Source organism: Dendrobates tinctorius, unplaced genomic scaffold (genome assembly GCF_039654945.1).
Source record: "Dendrobates tinctorius isolate UK_male_01 unplaced genomic scaffold, ASM3965494v1 ptg000258l, whole genome shotgun sequence".
In the NCBI taxonomy this organism is placed as follows: domain Eukaryota; kingdom Metazoa; phylum Chordata; class Amphibia; order Anura; family Dendrobatidae; genus Dendrobates; species Dendrobates tinctorius.
In genome coordinates this window covers 2,876,084-2,897,291 of record NW_027361925.1, presented here as the reverse complement: position 1 = coordinate 2,897,291, position 21,208 = coordinate 2,876,084, and the positions used below count along the sequence as shown (strand labels likewise).

Below are 21,208 nucleotides of genomic sequence, written 5' to 3'. Positions count from 1 at the left end.
GTGGCATCCTGTGGCTGTGTGATGTGCCCCCTTTACTGTGTGCGGCATCCTTTGGCTGTGTGATGTGCCCCCATTACTGTGTCATCCTATGGCTGTGTGATGTGCCCCCTTTACTGTGTGCGGCATCCTGTGGCTGTGTGATGTGCCCCCCATTATTGTGAGCGGCATCCTGTGGCTGTGTGATGTGCCCCCCATTATTGTGTGTCATCCTGTGGCTGTGTGATGTACCCCCCATTATTGTGTGTGTCATCCTGTTGCTGTGTGATGTGCCCCCATTACTGTGTGCTGCACCTTGTGGCTGTGTGATGTGCCCCCATTACTGTGTGCGGCATCCTGTGGATGTGTGATGTGCCCCCATTACTGTGTGCAGCATCCTGTGGCTGAGTGATGTGCCCCCATTACTGTGTGCAGCATCCTGTGGCTGTGTGATGTACCCCCCATTATTGTGTGTGTCATCCTGTGGCTGTGTGATGTGCCCCCATTATTGTGTGTGGCATCCTGTGGCTGTGTGATGTGCCCCCATTACTGTGTGCGGCATCCTGTGGCTGTGTGATGTGCCCCCATTACTGTGTCATCCTATGGCTGTGTGATGTGCCCCCTTTACTGTGTGCGGCATCCTGTGGCTGTGTGATGTACCCCCATTATTGTGTGCGGCATCCTGTGGCTGTGTGATGTGCCCCCATTACTGTGAGCGGCATCCTGTGGCTGTGTGATGTGCCCCCATTACTGTGTGTCATCCTGTGGCTGTGTGATGTGCCCCCATTACTGTGTGAGGCATCCTGTGGTTGTGAGATGTGCCCCCATTATTGTGTGTGGCACCCTGAGGCTGTGTGATGTGCCCCCATTATTGTGTGCGGCATCCTGTGGCTGTGTGATGTGAACCCATTACTGTGAGCGGCATCCTGTGGCTGTGTGATGTGCCCCCATTACTGTGTGTCATCCTGTGGCTGTGTGATGTGCCCCCATTACTGTGTGTGGCATCCTGTGGCTGTGAGATGTTCCCCCCATTATTGTGTGTGGCACCCTGAGGCTGTGTGATGTGCCCCCATTATTGTGTGCGGCATCCTGTGGCTGTGAGATGTGCCCACCATTATTGTGTGTGGCACCCTGAGGCTGTGTGATGTGCCCCCATTATTGTGTGTGGCACCCTGAGGCTGTGTGATGTGCCCCCATTACTGTGTGTGGCATCCTGTGGCTGTGTGATGTGACCCCATTACTGTGTGCGGCATCCTGTGGCTGTGTGATGTGCTCCCCATTACTGTGTGCGGCATCCTGTGGCTGTGTGATATGCCCCCATTACTGTGTGCGGCATCCTGTGGCTGTGTGATGTGCCCCCATTACTGTGTCATTATATGGCTGTGTGATGTGCCCCCTTTACTGTGTGCGGCATACTGTGGCTGTGTGATGTGCCCCCCATTATTGTGTGCGGCATCCTGTGGCTGTGTGATGTGCCCCCCATTACTGTGAGCGGCATCCTGTGGCTGTGTGATGTGCCCCCATTACTGTGTGTCATCCTGTGGCTGTGTGATGTGCCCCCATTACTGTGTGCTGCATCCTGTGGCTGTGTGATGTGCCCCCATTACTGTGTGCTGCATCCTGTGGCTGTGAGATGTGCCCCCATTATTGTGTGTGGCACCCTGAGGCTGTGTGATGTGCCCCCATTACTGTGTGCGGCATCCTGTGGCTGTGTGATGTGCCCCCATTACTGTGTGCTGCATCCTGTGGCTGTGTGATGTGCCCCCATTACTGTGTGTCATCCTGTGGCTGTGTGATGTGCCCCCATTACTGTGTGCGGCATCCTGTGGCTGTGTGATGTGCCCCCATTATTGTTTGTGGCATCCTGTGGCTGTGTGATGTGCCCACATTACTGTGTGTGGCATCCTGTGACTGTGCCCCCCATTATTGTGTGCGGCATCCTGTGGCTGTGCCCCCCATTATTGTGTGCGGCATCCTGTGGCTGTGTGATGTGCCCCCATTACTGTGTGTGGCATCCTGTGGCTGTGTGATGTGCCCCCATTACTGTGTGCGGTATCCTGTGGCTGTGTGATGTGCCCCCATTACTGTGTGTGGCATCCTGTGGCTGTGTGATGTGCCCCCATTACTGTGTGCGGCATCCTGTGGCTGTGTGATGTGCCCCCCTTACTGTGTGTGGCATCCTGTGGCTGTGTGATGTGCCCCCATTACTGTGTGGCATCCTGTGGCTGTGTGATGTGCCCCCAATACTATGTGTGGCATCCTGTGGCTGTGCCCCCCATTACTGTGTGCGGCATCCTGTGGCTGTGCCCCCCATTATTGTGTGCGGCATCCTGTGGCTGTGTGATGTGCCCCCATTACTGTGTGTGGCATCCTGTGGCTGTGTGGTGTGCCCCCATTACTGTGTGTGGCATCCTGTGGCTGTGTGGTGTGCCCCCATTACTGTGTGCGGCATCCTGTGGCTGTGTGATGTGCCCCCATTACTGTGTGTGGCATCCTGTGGCTGTGTGGTGTGCCCCCATTACTGTGCGGCATCCTGTGGCTGTGTGATGTGCCCCCATTATTGTGTGCGGCATCCTGTGGCTGTGTGATGTGCCCCCATTACTGTGTGTGGCATCCTGTGGCTGTGTGATGTGCCCCCATTACTGTGTGTGGCATCCTGTGGCTGTGTGGTGTGCCCCCATTACTGTGTGCGGCATCCTGTGGCTGTGTGATGTGCCCCCATTACTGTGTGCGGCATCCTGTGGCTGTGTGATGTGCCCCCATTACTGTGTGCGGCATCCTGTGGCTGTGTGGTGTGCCCCCATTAATGTGTGCGGCATCCTATGGCTGTGTGATGTGCCCCCATTACTGTGTGTGGCATCCTGTGGCTGTGTGGTGTGCCCCCATTATTGTGTGCGGCATCCTGTGGCTGTGTGATGTGCCCCCATTATTGTGTGCGGCATCCTGTGGCTGTGTGATGTGCCCCCATTACTGTGTGTGGCATCCTGTGGCTGTGTGATGTGCCCCCATTACTGTGTGCGGCATCCTGTGGCTGTGTGATGTGCCCCCATTATTGTGTGTGGCATCCTGTGGCTGTGTGATGTGCCCCCTTTACTGTGTGCGGCATCCTTTGGCTGTGTGATGTGCCCCCATTACTGTGTCATCCTATGGCTGTGTGATGTGCCCCCTTTACTGTGTGCGGCATCCTGTGGCTGTGTGATGTGCCCCCCATTATTGTGTGCGGCATCCTGTGGCTGTGTGATGTGCCCCCATTACTGTGAGCGGCATCCTGTGGCTGTGTGATGTGCCCCCATTATTGTGTGTCATCCTGTGGCTGTGTGATGTGCCCCCATTACTGTGTGTGGCATCCTGTGGCTGTGAGATGTGCCCCCATTATTGTGTGTGGCACCCTGAGGCTGTGTGATGTGCCCCCATTACTGTGTGCGGCATCCTGTGGCTGTGTGATGTGCCCCCATTACTGTGTGCGGCATCCTGTGGCTGTGTGATGTTCCCCCATTACTGTGTGCGGCATCCTGTGGCTGTGTGATGTGCCCCCATTACTGTGTGTCATCCTGTGGCTGTGTGATGTGCCCCCATTACTGTGTGCGGCATCCTGTGGCTGTGTGATGTGCCCCCATTATTGTGTGTGGCATCCTGTGGCTGTGTGATGTGCCCCCATTACTGTGTGTGGCATCCTGTGACTGTGCCCCCCATTATTGTGTGCGGCATCCTGTGGCTGTGCCCCCAATTATTGTGTGCGGCATCCTGTGGCTGTGTGATGTGCCCCCATTACTGTGTGTGGCATCCTGTGGCTGTGTGATGTGCCCCCATTACTGTGTGGCATCCTGTGGCTGTGTGATGTGCCCCCATTACTGTGTGCGGCATCCTGTGGCTGTGTGATGTGCCCCCATTACTGTGTGGCATCCTGTGGCTGTGTGATGTGCCCCCATTACTGTGTGCGGCATCCTGTGGCTGTGTGATGTGCCCCCATTACTGTGTGTGGCATCCTGTGGCTGTGTGATGTGCCCCCATTACTGTGTGCGGCATCCTGTGGCTGTGTGATGTGCCCCCATTACTGTGTGCGGCATCCTGAGGCTGTGTGATGTGCCCCCATTACTGTGTGCGGCATTCTGTGGCTGTGTGATGTGCCCCCATTACTATGTGCGGCATCCTGTGGCTGTGTGATGTGCCCCCATTACTGTGTGTGGCATCCTGTGGCTGTGCCCCCCATTATTGTGTGTGGCATCCTGTGGCTGTGTGATGTGCCCCCATTACTGTGTGTGGCATCCTGTGGCTGTGTGATGTGCCCCCATTACTGTGTGTGGCATCCTGTGGCTGTTCCCCCCATTATTGTGTGTGGCATCCTGTGGCTGTGTGATGTGCCCCCATTACTGTGTGTGGCATCCTGTGGCTGTGTGATGTGCCCCCATTACTGTGTGCGGCATCCTGTGGCTGTGTGATGTGCCCCCATTACTGTGTGCGGCATCCTGTGGCTGTGTGATGTGCCCCCATTACTGTGTGCGGCATCCTGTGGCTGTGTGATGTGCCCCCATTACTGTGTGTGGCATCCTGTGGCTGTGTGATGTGCCCCCATTACTGTGTGTGGCATCCTGTGGCTGTGTGATGTGCCCCCATTACTGTGTGTGGCATCTTGTGGCTGTGTGATGTGCCCCCATTACTGTGTGCGGCATCCTGTGGCTGTGTGATGTGCCCCCATTACGGTGTGCGGCATCCTGTGGCTGTGCCCCCCATTATTGTATGTGGCATCCTGTGGCTGTGTGATGTGCCCCCATTACTGTGTGTGGCATCCTGTGGCTGTGTGATGTGCCCCCATTAGTGTGGCATCCTGTTGCTGTGTGATGTGCCCCCATTACTGTGTGCGGCATCCTGTGGCTGTGTGATGTGCCCCCATTAGTGTGGCATCCTGTGGCTGTGTGATGTGCCCCCATTACTGTGTGTGACATCCTGTGGCTGTGTGATGTGCCCCCATTACTGTGTGCGGCACCCTGTGGCTGTGTGATGTGCCCCCATTACTGTGTGCGGCACCCTGTGGCTGTGATGTGCCCCCATTACTGTGTGCGGCACCCTGTGGCTGTGTGATGTGCCCCCCATTATTGTGTGTGGCATCCTGTGGCTGTGTGATGTGCCCCCATTAGTGCGGCATCCTGTGGCTGTGTGATGTGCCCCCATTACTGTGTGCGGCATCCTGTGGCTGTGTGATGTGCCCCCATTACTGTGTGCGGCATCCTGTGGCTGTGTGGTGTGCCCCCATTACTGTGTGCGGCATCCTGTGGCTGTGTGATGTGCCCCCATTACTATGTGCGGCATCCTGTGGCTGTGTGATGTGCCCCCATTACTATGTGAGGCATCCTGTGGCTGTGTGATGTGCCCCCATTACTGTGTGCGGCATCCTGTGGCTGTGTGATGTGCCCCCATTACTATGTGCGGCATCCTGTGGCTGTGTGATGTGCCCCCATTACTATGTGAGGCATCCTGTGGCTGTGTGATGTACCCCCATTACTGTGTGCGGCATCCTGTGGCTGTGTGATGTGCCCCCATTAGTGTGGCATCCTGTGGCTGTGTGATGTGCCCCCATTACTGTGTGCGGCATCCTGTGGCTGTGTGATGTGCCCCCATTAGTGTGGCATCCTGTGGCTGTGTGATGTGCCCCCATTACTGTGTGTGGCATCCTGTGGCTGTGTGATGTGCCCCCATTACTGTGTGCGGCACCCTGTGGCTGTGTGATGTTCCCCCATTACTGTGTGCGGCACCCTGTGGCTGTGTGATGTGCCCCCCATTATTGTATGTGGCATCCTGTGGCTGTGTGATGTGCCCCCATTAGTGTGGCATCCTGTGGCTGTGTGATGTGCCCCCATTACTGTGAGCGGCATCCTGTGGCTGTGTGATGTGCCCCCATTATTGTGTGTCATCCTGTGGCTGTGTGATGTGCCCCCATTACTGTGTGTGGCATCCTGTGGCTGTGAGATGTGCCCCCATTATTGTGTGTGGCACCCTGAGGCTGTGTGATGTGCCCCCATTACTGTGTGCGGCATCCTGTGGCTGTGTGATGTGCCCCCATTACTGTGTGCGGCATCCTGTGGCTGTGTGATGTTCCCCCATTACTGTGTGCGGCATCCTGTGGCTGTGTGATGTGCCCCCATTACTGTGTGTCATCCTGTGGCTGTGTGATGTGCCCCCATTACTGTGTGCGGCATCCTGTGGCTGTGTGATGTGCCCCCATTATTGTGTGTGGCATCCTGTGGTTGTGTGATGTGCCCCCATTACTGTGTGTGGCATCCTGTGACTGTGCCCCCCATTATTGTGTGCGGCATCCTGTGGCTGTGCCCCCAATTATTGTGTGCGGCATCCTGTGGCTGTGTGATGTGCCCCCATTACTGTGTGTGGCATCCTGTGGCTGTGTGATGTGCCCCCATTACTGTGTGGCATCCTGTGGCTGTGTGATGTGCCCCCATTACTGTGTGCGGCATCCTGTGGCTGTGTGATGTGCCCCCATTACTGTGTGGCATCCTGTGGCTGTGTGATGTGCCCCCATTACTGTGTGGCATCCTGTGGCTGTGTGATGTGCCCCCATTACTGTGTGCAGCATCCTGTGGCTGTGTGATGTGCCCCCATTACTGTGTGTGGCATCCTGTGGCTGTGTGATGTGCCCCCATTACTGTGTGCGGCATCTTGTGGCTGTGTGATGTGCCCCCATTACTGTGTGCGGCATCCTGAGGCTGTGTGATGTGCCCCCATTACTGTGTGCAGCATTCTGTGGCTGTGTGATGTGCCCCCATTACTATGTGCGGCATCCTGTGGCTGTGTGATGTGCCCCCATTACTGTGTGTGGCATCCTGTGCCTGTGCCCCCCATTATTGTGTGTGGCATCCTGTGGCTGTGTGATGTGCCCCCATTACTGTGTGTGGCATCCTGTGGCTGTGTGATGTGCCCCCATTACTGTGTGTGGCATCCTGTGGCTGTTCCCCCCATTATTGTGTGTGGCATCCTGTGGCTGTGTGATGTGCCCCCATTACTGTGTGTGGCATCCTGTGGCTGTGTGATGTGCCCCCATTACTGTGTGCGGCATCCTGTGGCTGTGTGATGTGCCCCCATTACTGTGTGCGGCATCCTGTGGCTGTGTGATGTGCCCCCATTACTGTGTGTGGCATCCTGTGGCTGTGTGATGTGCCCCCATTACTGTGTGTGGCATCCTGTGGCTGTGTGATGTGCCCCCATTACTGTCTGCGGCATCCTGTGGCTGTGTGATGTGCCCCCATTACTGTGTTTGGCATCCTGTGGCTGTGCGATGTGCCCCCATTACTGTGTTTGGCATCCTGTGGCTGTGCCCCCCATTACTGTGTTTGGCATCCTGTGGCTGTGCCCCCCATTATTGTGTGTGGCATCCTGTGGCTGTGTGATGTGCCCCCATTACTGTGTGTGGCATCCTGTGGCTGTGTGATGTGCCCCCATTAGTGTGGCATCCTGTTGCTGTGTGATGTGCCCCCATTACTGTGTGCGGCATCCTGTGGCTGTGTGATGTGCCCCCATTAGTGTGGCATCCTGTGGCTGTGTGATGTGCCCCCATTACTGTGTGTGACATCCTGTGGCTGTGTGATGTGCCCCCATTACTGTGTGCGGCACCCTGTGGCTGTGATGTGCCCCCATTACTGTGTGCGGCACCCTGTGGCTGTGTGATGTGCCCCCCATTATTGTGTGTGGCATCCTGTGGCTGTGTGATGTGCCCCCATTAGTGTGGCATCCTGTGGCTGTGTGATGTGCCCCCATTACTGTGTGCGGCATCCTGTGGCTGTGTGATGTGCCCCCATTACTGTGTGCGGCATCCTGTGGCTGTGTGATGTGCCCCCATTACTGTGTGCGGCATCCTGTGGCTGTGTGATGTGCCCCCTTTACTATGTGCGGCATCCTGTGGCTGTGTGATGTGCCCCCATTACTGTGTGCGGCATCCTGTGGCTGTGTGATGTGCCCCCATTATTGTGTGCGGCATCCTGTGGCTGTGTGATGTGCCCCCATTACTGTGTGCGGCATCCTGTGGCTGTGTGATGTGCCCCCATTATTGTGTGCGGCATCCTGTGGCTGTGTGATGTGCCCCCATTACTGTGTGCGGCATCCTGTGGCTATGTGGTGTGCCCCCATTACTGTGTGCGGCATCCTGTGGCTATGTGGTGTGCCCCCATTACTGTGTGCGGCATCCTGTGGCTGTGTGATGAGCCCCCATTACTGTGTGATGAGCCCCCATTACTGTGTGCGGCATCCTGTGGCTGTGTGATGTGCCCCCATTATTGTGTGCGGCATCCTGTGGCTGTGTGATGTGCCCCCATTACTGTGTGTGGCATCCTGTGGCTGTGTGATGTGCCCCCATTACTGTGTGCGGCATCCTGTGGCTGTGTGGTGTGCCCCCATTACTGTGTGCGGCATCCTGTGGCTGTGTGATGTGCCCCCATTACTATGTGCGGCATCCTGTGGCTGTGTGATATGCCCCCATTACTATGTGAGGCATCCTGTGGCTGTGTGATGTGCCCCCATTACTGTGTGCGGCATCCTGTGGCTGTGTGATGTGCCCCCATTACTATGTGCGGCATCCTGTGGCTGTGTGATGTGCCCCCATTACTATGTGAGGCATCCTGTGGCTGTGTGATGTACCCCCATTACTGTGTGCGGCATCCTGTGGCTGTGTGATGTGCCCCCATTAGTGTGTCATCCTGTGGCTGTGTGATGTGCCCCCATTACTGTGTGCGGCATCCTGTGGCTGTGTGATGTGCCCCCATTACTGTGTGTGGCATCCTGTGGCTGTGTGATGTGCCCCCATTACTGTGTGTGGCACCCTGTGGCTGTGTGATGTGCCCCCATTACTGTGTGCGGCACCCTGTGGCTGTGTGATGTGCCCCCCATTATTGTGTGTGGCATCCTGTGGCTGTGTGATGTGCCCCCATTAGTGTGGCATCCTGTGGCTGTGTGATGTGCCCCCATTACTGTGTGCGGCATCCTGTGGCTGTGTGATGTGCCCCCATTACTGTGTGCGGCATCCTGTGGCTGTGTGATGTGCCCCCATTACTGTGTGTGGCATCCTGTGGCTGTGTGATGTGCCCCCATTACTATGTGAGGCATCCTGTGGCTGTGTGATGTGCCCCCATTACTGTGTGCGGCATCCTGTGGCTGTGTGATGTGCCCCCATTAGTGTGGCATCCTGTGGCTGTGTGATGTGCCCCCATTACTGTGTGCGGCATCCTGTGGCTGTGTGATGTGCCCCCATTAGTGTGGCATCCTGTGGCTGTGTGATGTGCCCCCATTACTGTGTGTGGCATCCTGTGGCTGTGTGATGTGCCCCCATTACTGTGTGTGGCACCCTGTGGCTGTGTGATGTGCCCCCCATTATTGTGTGTGGCATCCTGTGGCTGTGTGATGTGCCCCCATTAGTGTGGCATCCTGTGGCTGTGTGATGTGCCCCCATTACTGTGTGCGGCATCCTGTGGCTGTGTGATGTGCCCCCATTACTGTGTGTGGCATCCTGTGGCTGTGTGATGTGCCCCCATTACTATGTGAGGCATCCTGTGGCTGTGTGATGTGCCCCCATTACTGTGTGCGGCATCCTGTGGCTGTGTGATGTGCCCCCATTAGTGTGGCATCCTGTGGCTGTGTGATGTGCCCCCATTACTGTGTGCGGCATCCTGTGGCTGTGTGATGTGCCCCCATTACTGTGTGTGGCATCCTGTGGCTGTGTGATGTGCCCCCATTACTGTGTGCGGCACCCTGTGGCTGTGTGATGTGCCCCCATTACTGTGTGCGGCACCCTGTGGCTGTGTGATGTGCCCCCCATTATTGTGTGTGGCATCCTGTGGATGTGTGATGTGCCCACATTAGTGTGGCATCCTGTGGCTGTGTGATGTGCCCCCATTACTGTGTGCGGCATCCTGTGGCTGTGTGATGTGCCCCCATTACTGTGTGTGGCATCCTGTGGCTGTGTGATGTGCCCCCATTACTGTGTGCGGCATCCTGTGGCTGTGTGATGTGCCCCCTTTACTATGTGCGGCATCCTGTGGCTGTGTGATGTGCCCCCATTACTGTGTGCGGCATCCTGTGGCTGTGTGATGTGCCCCCATTATTGTGTGCGGCATCCTGTGGCTGTGTGATGTGCCCCCATTAGTGTGGCATCCTGTGGCTGTGTGATGTGCCCCCATTACTGTGTGCGGCATCCTGTGGCTGTGTGATGTGCCCCCATTACTGTGTGCGGCATCCTGTGGCTGTGTGATGTGCCCCCATTACTGTGTGTGGCATCCTGTGGCTGTGTGATGTGCCCCCATTACTATGTGAGGCATCCTGTGGCTGTGTGATGTGCCCCCATTACTGTGTGCGGCATCCTGTGGCTGTGTGATGTGCCCCCATTAGTGTGGCATCCTGTGGCTGTGTGATGTGCCCCCATTACTGTGTGCGGCATCCTGTGGCTGTGTGATGTGCCCCCATTAGTGTGGCATCCTGTGGCTGTGTGATGTGCCCCCATTACTGTGTGGCATCCTGTGGCTGTGTGATGTGCCCCCATTACTGTGTGCGGCACCCTGTGGCTGTGTGATGTGCCCCCCATTATTGTGTGCGGCATCCTGTGGCTGTGTGATGTGCCCCCATTAGTGTGGCATCCTGTGGCTGTGTGATGTGCCCCCATTACTGTGTGCGGCATCCTGTGGCTGTGTGATGTGCCCCCATTACTGTGTGTGGCATCCTGTGGCTGTGTGATGTGCCCCCATTACTATGTGAGGCATCCTGTGGCTGTGTGATGTGCCCCCATTACTGTGTGCGGCATCCTGTGGCTGTGTGATGTGCCCCCATTAGTGTGGCATCCTGTGGCTGTGTGATGTGCCCCCATTACTGTGTGCGGCATCCTGTGGCTGTGTGATGTGCCCCCATTAGTGTGGCATCCTGTGGCTGTGTGATGTGCCCCCATTACTGTGTGTGGCATCCTGTGGCTGTGTGATGTGCCCCCATTACTGTGTGCGGCACCCTGTGGCTGTGTGATGTGCCCCCATTACTGTGTGCGGCACCCTGTGGCTGTGTGATGTGCCCCCATTACTGTGTGCGGCACCCTGTGGCTGTGTGATATGCCCCCCATTATTGTGTGTGGCATCCTGTGGATGTGTGATGTGCCCACATTAGTGTGGCATCCTGTGGCTGTGTGATGTGCCCCCATTACTGTGTGCGGCATCCTGTGGCTGTGTGATGTGCCCCTATTACTGTGTGTGGCATCCTGTGGCTGTGTGATGTGCCCCCATTACTGTGTGCGGCATCCTGTGGCTGTGTGATGTGCCCCCTTTACTATGTGCGGCATCCTGTGGCTGTGTGATGTGCCCCCATTACTGTGTGCGGCATCCTGTGGCTGTGTGATGTGCCCCCATTATTGTGTGCGGCATCCTGTGGCTGTGTGATGTGCCCCCATTACTGTGTGCGGCATCCTGTGGCTGTGTGGTGTGCCCCTATTACTGTGTGCGGCATCCTGTGGCTGTGTGATGTGCCCCCATTAGTGAGGCATCCTGTGGCTGTGTGATGTGCCCCCATTACTGTGTGCGGCATCCTGTGGCTGTGTGATGTGTCCCCATTAGTGTGGCATCCTGTGGCTGTGTGATGTGCCCCCATTACTGTGTGCGGCATCCTGTGGCTGTGTGATGTGCCCCCATTAGTGTGGCATCCTGTGGCTGTGTGATGTGCCCCCATTAGTGTGGCATCCTGTGGCTGTGTGATGTGCCCCCATTACTCTGTGTGGCATCCTGTGGCTGTGTGATGTGCCCCCATTACTGTGTGCGGCACCCTGTGGCTGTGTGATGTGCCCCCATTACTGTGTGCGACACCCTGTGGCTGTGTGATGTGCCCCCATTAGTGTGGCATCCTGTGGCTGTGTGATGTCCCCCCATTAGTGTGGCATCCTGTGGCTGTGTGATGTGCCCCCATTACTATGTGCTGCATCCTGTGGCTGTGTGATGTGCCCCCATTACTATGTGCTGCATCCTGTGGCTGTGTGATGTGCCCCCATTAGTGTGTGCGGCATCCTGTGGCTGTGTGATGTGCCCCCATTACTGTGTGCTGCATCCTGTGGCTGTGTGATGTGCCCCCATTACTATGTGCTGCATCCTGTGGCTGTGTGATGTGCCCCCATTACTATGTGCGGCATCCTGTGGCTGTGTGATGTGCCCCCATTAGTGTGGCATCCTGTGGCTGTGTGATGTGCCCCCTTTACTATGTGCTGCATCCTGTGGCTGTGTGATGTGCCCCCATTACTGTGTGTGGCATCCTGTGGCTGTGTGATGTGCCCCCATTACTGTGTGCGGCACCCTGTGGCTGTGTGATGTGCCCCCTTTACTATGTGCTGCATCCTGTGGCTGTGTGATGTGCCCCCATTACTGTGTGTGGCATCCTGTGGCTGTGTGATGTGCCCCCTTTACTATGTGCGGCATCCTGTGGCTGTGTGATGTGCCCCCATTAGTGTGGCATCCTGTGGCTGTGTGATGTGCCCCCTTTACTATGTGCGGCATCCTGTGGCTGTGTGATGTTCCCCCATTACTATGTGCGGCATCCTGTGGCTGTGTGATGTGCCCCCATTACTGTGTGTGGTATCCTGTGGCTGTGTGATGTGCCCCCATTACTGTGTGCGGCATCCTGTGGCTGTGTGATGTGCCCCCTTTACTATGTGCGGCATCCTGTGGCTGTGTGATGTGCCCCCTTTACTATGTGCTGCATCCTGTGGCTGTGTGATGTTCCCCCATTATTGTGTGCGGCATCCTGTGGCTGTGTGATGTTCCCCCATTATTGTGTGCGGCATCCTGTGGCTGTGTGATGTGCCCCCATTACTGTGTGTGGCATCCTGTGGCTGTGTGATGTGCCCCCATTACTGTGTGTGGCATCCTGTGGCTGTGTGATGTGGCCCCATTACTGTGTGCGGCATCCTGTGGCTGTGTGATGTGCCCCCATTAGTGTGGCATCCTGTGGCTGTGTGATGTGCCCCCTTTACTATGTGCGGCATCCTGTGGCTGTGTGATGTGCCCCCATTAGTGTGTGCGGCATCCTGTGGCTGTGTGATGTGCCCCCATTAGTGTGGCATCCTGTGGCTGTGTGATGTGCCCCCTTTACTATGTGCGGCATCCTGTGGCTGTGTGATGTTCCCCCATTATTGTGTGCGGCATCCTGTGGCTGTGTGATGTGCCCCCCATTATTGTGTGGCATCCTGTGGCTGTGTGATGTGCCCCCATTACTGTGTGCGGCATCCTGTGGCTGTGTGATGTGCCCCCATTAGTGTGGCATCCTGTGGCTGTGTGATGTGCCCCCTTTACTATGTGCGGCATCCTGTGGCTGTGTGATGTGCCCCCATTAGTGTGTGCGGCATCCTGTGGCTGTGTGATGTGCCCCCATTAGTGTGGCATCCTGTGGCTGTGTGATGTGCCCCCCATTACTGTGTGTGGCATCCTGTGGCTGTGTGATGTGCCCCCATTACTGTGTGCGGCATCCTGTGGCTGTGTGATGTGCCCCCATTAGTGTGGCATCCTGTGGCTGTGTGATGTGCCCCCTTTACTATGTGCGGCATCCTGTGGCTGTGTGATGTGCCCCCATTAGTGTGTGCGGCATCCTGTGGCTGTGTGATGTGCCCCCATTAGTGTGGCATCCTGTGGCTGTGTGATGTGCCCCCTTTACTATGTGCGGCATCCTGTGGCTGTGTGATGTTCCCCCATTATTGTGTGCGGCATCCTGTGGCTGTGTGATGTGCCCCCATTACTATGTGCGGCATCCTGTGGCTGTGTGATGTTCCCCCATTACTGTGTCATCCTATGGCTGTGTGATGTGCCCCCATTACTATGTGCGGCATCCTGTGGCTGTGTGATGTTCCCCCATTACTGTGTCATCCTATGGCTGTGTGATGTGCCCCCATTACTATGTGCGGCATCCTGTGGCTGTGTGATGTGCCCCCATTACTATGTGCGGCATCCTGTGGCTGTGTGATGTGCTCGTGAGACCAGGTTGTGGTGTAGACGCAGTTCACATTAGTAGAACAGCGGTAGGAGAGTTGCAGGCGGAGTGCGCCTTTTCTTATGTTCTGAGATGGATTCTGCCAGCGTGCCGTGATCACGTGACCTGTCACTATTGGCGCACTGTACACACCGGACTTCCCGGCCGCGCCCTCACCTGATGCAGGCAGTGGGATTGTTCACACAGTCCGTCTCGCACAGGAATCTCTCCCAGTGCAGCCAGCCCATCGGGGGAGTGCGCGCCAGGCCATTGTCCAGGCACAGCACCGCGGGGCCACAGAGCGCAGCGCCCGCACTGAGGAGCAGCCACAGCATCGCCAGCAGCTCAGACTGCACGATCCCGGCGACTGCACTGCACACAGCTGAGCCAATTCAGCGTGCTGTTTCCGGGATAAAGCCCTCCCCAGTGGGAGGGGCAGATGTGCGCTCTGGGTGTCGTCATGTGGTGTGACGTCACGGTCTGATGTCTGCAGTGACGTCACATCTCTGTTTTATCCACTGTGGGTGCACTATAACGGAATGGGCGCGTGTTCTGAGTGTCAGCGGGCCTCTATCACACACAGACACGGCCAGTATGCGGACCCCCCGCGGACACTGACGTGCGGCGCGTCTTAGGCCTCTTTCACACTTACGTTTTTGACCATCAGTCAAAATCCTCCAGTTTTTGAAAAAACGGATCCGCCTTTTTTGGGGGCGGATCCGCTTTTTTCCCCATTGAGTTGCATTACCGGCGGATCTTGACGGATGAGCGTGCATTTTTTCACACCATACAGCGTTGCACACACCTCACACAGTACCGTGTAACGGCTGTTATCACGGCCACAGTGAAGCTATCTGTGTGTCACTCTGTGAGAATAAGTCGAGGACATGTTCCGCTCTTACAGACCTGCACCTACTAGTTTTGTCTAGCTTTCAAACAGTTAAATATATTTGCTGTTTGATCACATTCAAAACTATAGAGAGACAGCGTGTGTCAGTCCGTATACTTAAAAAACACGGAGCTTGACAATTTTACGTACACCGGACAGCCGTGTACGTGCACGCTCCTCTCTCAGTACCGTGTAACGGCTGTTATCACGGCCACAGTGAAGCTATCTGTATGTGACTCTGTAAGGATAAGTCGAGGACTTGTTCCGTTCTTACAGACCTACACTCTAGGGAGATTCCTATTCTGCCCAATTCTATATACACCTTGTAGTTTGTCATACACTAGGCAATTTCTGCCTGTGACATAGCGGTGTGATATTCACTGGGCCACACACAATCCAACAGTGTCCACAAGTGTGTGCAGAAATTCAAAATCTCCGTTATCCTCTAGTGACATTTTTCACACCTGCGACATCGAGCCTGTGACATAGCGCTGTGATATTCAGTGGGCCTCACACAATCCAAAAGTGTCCAGTGTCCACAAGTGTGTGCAGAAATTCAAAATCTCCGTTATCCTCTAGTGACATTTTTCACACCTGCAACATCGAGCCTGTGACATAGCGCTCTGATATTCAGTGGGCCTCACACAATCCAAAAGTGTCCAGTGTCCACAATTGTCTGCAGAAATTCAAAATCTCCCTTATCCTGTAGTCACTTTTTTCACACCTGTGCCATCGAGCCTGTGACATAGCGCTCTGATATTCAGTGGGCCTCACACAATCCAAAAGTGTCCAGTGTCCACAATTGTCTGCAGAAATTCAAAATCTCCCTTATCCTGTAGTCACTTTTTTCACACCTGTGCCATCGAGCCTGTGACATAGCGCTCTGATATTCAGTGGGCCTCACACAATCCAAAAGTGTCCAGTGTCCACAAGTGTCTGCAGAAATTCAAAATCTCCCCTGTCCTATAGACACCTTGTACCTTGTTTTACATTACTATATAGTTTGTTGGATTTTGTCTACATTTCTACCAAAAATGAGGAAGGCTGGTGGAAGAGGCCGTGGAATTGGGCGGGGGTTGGCAGCTGGTAATGATTGTGTTGGTGGTGGATCTGATGGTAGTGGCAAGAGCAAAATAGGACCGAATGCAGGAGGTGTTGAGCCTGCGTCATCGTCTGGCTCCACAAGGCCTCGAAGGCTTAGTTTTCTACAGTCATGGCTAAAAGTTTTGAGAATGACACAAATATTAATTTTTACAAAGTCTACTGCTTCATTTTTTTTAATGGCAATTTGCATATACTCCAGAATGTTATAAAGAGTGATCAGCTTAACAGCAATTACTTGCAAAGTCAATATTTGCCTAGAAAATGAACTTTATTCCCCAAAACACATTTCAACATCATTGCAGCCCTGCCTTAAAAGGACCAGCTAACATCGCTTCAGTGATTGCTCCATTAACACAGGTGTGGGTGTTGATGAGGACAGGGCTGGAGTTCAATCTGTCATGATTAAGTAAGTGACACCACTGGACACTTTAAAAGGAGGCTGGTGCTTGGCATCATTGTTTCTCTTCTGTTAACCATGGTTATCTCTAAAGAAACACGTGCAGTCATCATTGCACTGCACAAAAATGGCCTAACAGGGAAGAGTATCGCAGCTAGAAAGATTGCACCTCAGTCAACAATCTATCGCATCATCAAGAACTTCAAGGAGAGAGGTTCCCTTGTTGCCAAAAAGGCTCCAGGGTGCCCAAGAAAGACCAGCAAGCGCCAGAACCGTCTCTTAAAAGTGTTTCAGCTGCGGGATTGGGCTACCAGCAGTGCAGAGCTTGCTCAGGAATGGCAGCAGGCAGGTGTGAGTGCATCTGCACGCACTGTGAGGCGGAGACTCTTGGAGCAAGGCCTGGTCTCAAGGAGGGCAGCAAAGAAGCCACTTCTCTCCAGAAAAAACATCATGGACAGACTGATATTCTGCAAGAGGTACAGGGAGTGGACTGCTGAGGACTGGGGTAAAGTCATTTTCTCTGATGAATCCCCTTTTTGATTGTTTGGGACATCTGTAAAACGGCTTATTCGGAGAAGACCAGGTGAGCGCTACCACCAGTCTTGTCTCATGCCAACTGTCAAGCATCCTGAAACCATTCATGTGTGGGGTTGCTTCTCAGCCAAGGGAATGGGCTCTGTTGTGAGTTCATTTTCCCCTTCAGTACTGAGGCCCGAGGAACTCCCTCTTCTGGTAAAGAAAGGTAGTGAGCCTGATTGTCAAACACCTGAGGTTGATGATTGTGACTGGCTCAGTGGAGTTACGGACTGGATATAAGGCTGCCGACGCCCTTCTGCCCTGCGGGTGATTTCTCTGTGGGATCCTTGGAGACCAGTCTGAATTCCTGCTCCTCCAAAGCTAAGTTTGCTGCTCGGCCTTTTGCTTTCGTGCTTTGACTTTGTTTTTGCTTTGTTTTTCTGGATTTCTGCCATTCCCTGCTGGGGTGTGCTGAATTCATTTAGCTCTGTCTTCTGAAAATACCTGAGTGCTGATTCAGTTTTTGAAGCCTAGCTGCTTCAGGGCCTTTTTCATATCAGCTGGTTGGCTTATGTCTTTGATAGGGTTTTGGCAGATTGCAGACAGCAGCCTTCCTGTCCTTTCCTATCTAGGTAGTTTTGGGGCCCCGTCTTTGCTCAGTCTATCTTTCTGTCTGTGTTAGTATTTTCATCTTGCTTCACAGTCATTATATGTTGGGGGCTGCCTATTGCTTTGGGGTCTGCTCTGGGGCAGTTTAGATTTCCCCTTTCTTTCTTTAGGCCTATGTATTTCTCCGGCTGTGATCGAGGGGTCTAGGGCATCGTAGGAACCCCCCACGGCTACTGCTAGTTGTGTTGATAGGTTCAGGGGTCTGCAATCTGATAGTTGCCAACTTCTCTGGTTTTCTGGACTTAGCTTGTATTTCTGCTTTTGCCTCCTACGGTGACTCATTCATAACAGGGCTCTCTCTCAGTCTTGCCTAAAAACACAGCCATGAATAAAGAATGGTACCAGAATGTCCTCCAAGAGCAACTTCTCCCAACCGTCCAAGAGCAGTTTGGCGATCAACAATGCCTTTTTCAACATGATGGAGCACCTTGCCATAAAGCAAAGGTGATAACTAAATGGCTCAGGGAATAAAACATAGAGATTTTGGGACTATGGCCTGGAAACTCCCCAGATCTTAATCCCATTGAGAACTTGTGGTCAATCATCAAGAGACGGGTGGACAAACTAAAAAACCTTCTAATTCAGACAAAATAAAAGCATTGATTTTGCAAGAATGGACTGCTATCAGTCAGGATTTGATCCAGAAGTTGATTGAGAGCATGCCTGAAGAAGAAGGGTCAACACTGCAAATATTGACTTGCTGCATTAACTCATTCTAACTGTCAATATAACCTTTTGTTACTCATAATATGATTGCAATTATATTTCTGTATGTGATAAAAACATCTGACAAACACACATAAAAACCAGAGGGCAGCAGATCATGTGAAAATATAATATTTGTGTCATTCTCAAAACTTTTGGCCATGACTAGAGTTGAGCGATACCGTCCGATACTTCAAAGTATCGTATCGGATGGTATCGGCCGATCTTTAAAAAAAGTATCGGTATCGCCGATTCCGATACCGGAAGTCCCATTCAAGTCTATGGGACTTCCGGTATCGGAATAAGAAAAACCCTTTCCTGCCCTTGTACAGCCTCTCTGGGGTCTGTACGGGCCTTTCGGGGGGCTGTGCCGGCCTGCCAGGGGGTCTGTGCAGGCTCCGGTGGTCTGTGCCGGCCTGCCGGTGGTCTGTGCAGGCTCCGGGGGGCTGTGCCGGCCTGCCGGGGGGCTGTGCCGGCCTGCCGGGGGGCTGTGCAGGCTCCGGGGGGCTGTGCCGGCCTGCCGGGGGGCTGTGCCGGCCTGCCGGGGGGCTGTGCAGGCTCCGGGGGGCTGTGCCGGCCTGCCGGGGGGCTGTGCCGGCCTGCCGGTGGTCTGTGCAGGCTCCGGGGGTCTGTGCAGGCATCGTCCGATGGGACTACAAGTCCCATCGGGCGATGCCTGCTACCATGACAGTGATTGACACAATAGCCAATGATGGGACAGTAGTAGTCCCATCATCCGGCTAATGTGTTAAATGTAAAAAAAAATAAAAAATAAAAAAAAATTACATGCTACATACATACAACATGCATACTACATACATGCTACATTCATACTACATACTACATACATGCTACATTCATACTACATAAATACTACATGCAACATACATACTACATATATACTACATGCATGCTACATACATACTGCATGCTACATACATACCACATATATACTACATACATACTACATGCATGCTACATGCTACATACATAACACATATATACTACATGCATGCTACATACATACTACATGCTACATACTACATATATACTACATGCATGCTACATACTACATGCTACATACATACTACATGCATGCTACATACATACTACATATATACTACATGCATGCTACATACATACTACATGCTACATACTACATGCATGCTACATACATACTACATGCTACATACTACATATATACTACATGCATGCTACATACATACTACATACATACTACATATATACTACATGCATGCTACATACTACATGCTACATACATACTACATATATACTACATTCATACTACATACTACATATATACTACATACATACTACATACATACTACATACATACTACATGCATGCTACATACATACTACATGCATGCTACATACATACCACATACATACTACATGCTACATACATACCACATATATACTACATACATACAATACATTCATACAATACATACATAGACATACAGTACATATAACATAGAGTAACATACTTACCAATACTTGTCACATTGTTCCCCGAAGCCATTGTCTATTCCGGGATAAATATTAACATAACAAACCACAAAAATACTCACCCACGATCCGAAGCAGTCCACGAGTGTGTCCCACGACGATCTTGGGTAGAGAACTGCAGCATCAGATGATGCTGCCGTTCTCTACGGGCTGCAGGAATCCAATGACGGAAGGTAGGTATCCTTCCGCACTGTATTCCTCCGCCACTTAAAAAAAAAAAAGTCCCTAGTCTCACTTTATGCCATTGCTGTGTGGGAAATTCCCACACAGCAATGGCATAAAGTGAGACTAGGGACTTTTTTTTTTTAAGTGGCGGAGGAATACAGTGCGGAAGGATACCTACCTTCCGTCATTGGATTCCTACAGCCCGTAGAGAACGGCAGCATCATCTGATGCTGCAGTTCTCTACCCAAGATCGTCGTGGGACACACTCGTGGACTGCTTCGGATCGTGGGTGAGTATTTTTGTGGTTTGTTATGTTAATATTTATCCCGGAATAGACAATGGCTTCGGGGAACAATGTGACAAGTATTGGTAAGTATGTTACTCTATGTTATATGTACTGTATGTCTATGTATGTATTGTATGAATGTATTGTATGTATGTAGTATATATGTGGTATGTATGTAGCATGTAGTATGTATGTGGTATGTATGTAGCATGCATGTAGTATGTATGTAGCATGCATGTAGCATGCATGTAGCATGCATGTAGTATGTATGTAGCATGCATGTAGCATGCATGTAGCATGCATGTAGTATGTATGTAGTATGTATGTAGTATGTATGTAGCATGTATGTAGCATGCAGTATGTATGTAGTATATATGTAGTATGTATGTAGTATATATGTAGTATGTAGTATGTATGTAGCATGCATGTAGTATATATGTAGTATGTATGTAGCATGCATGTAGTATGTATGTAGCATGTAGTATATATGTAGCATGCAGCATGTATGTAGTATGTATGTAGTATATATGTAGTATGCATGTAGTATGTATGTAGTATGTATGTAGCATGCAGTATGTATGTAGCATGTATGTAGTATGTATGTAGTATATATGTAGTATGTATGTAGCATGCATGTAGTATGTATGTAGTATGTATGTAGCATGCAGTATGTAGCATGTATGTAGTATGTATGTAGTATGTATGTATGTAGTATGTATGTAGCATGCAGTATGTATGTAGCATGTATGTAGTATGTATGTAGTATATATGTAGTATGTATGTAGTATGTATGTAGTATGTATGTAGTATGTATGTAGCATGCAGTATGTATGTAGCATGTATGTAGTATGTATGTAGTATATATGTAGCATGCATGTAGTATGTATGTAGCATGCATGTAGTATTTTTTTTTTTTTTTTTTTTTTTTAACATTTAACACATTAGCCGGATGATGGGACTACTACTGTCCCATCATTGGCTAATGTGTCAAT

At 52.5% G+C, this 21,208-nt stretch overlaps 1 protein-coding gene across 1 annotated transcript in view; it reads right to left on the bottom strand.

Moving 5' to 3' along the window:
* The window catches only part of GLA (galactosidase alpha), an 81,810-nt gene extending 67,443 nt beyond the window's left edge, over positions 1-14,367 (bottom strand). The window contains exon 1 of the mRNA XM_073558780.1: positions 14,131-14,367. Within this exon, the coding sequence (XP_073414881.1) occupies positions 14,131-14,288 (158 nt within the window). The 5' untranslated portion in view covers positions 14,289-14,367. The remainder of the gene's footprint in view (positions 1-14,130) is intronic.
* Between the last annotated feature and the right edge of the window lie 6,841 nt (positions 14,368-21,208).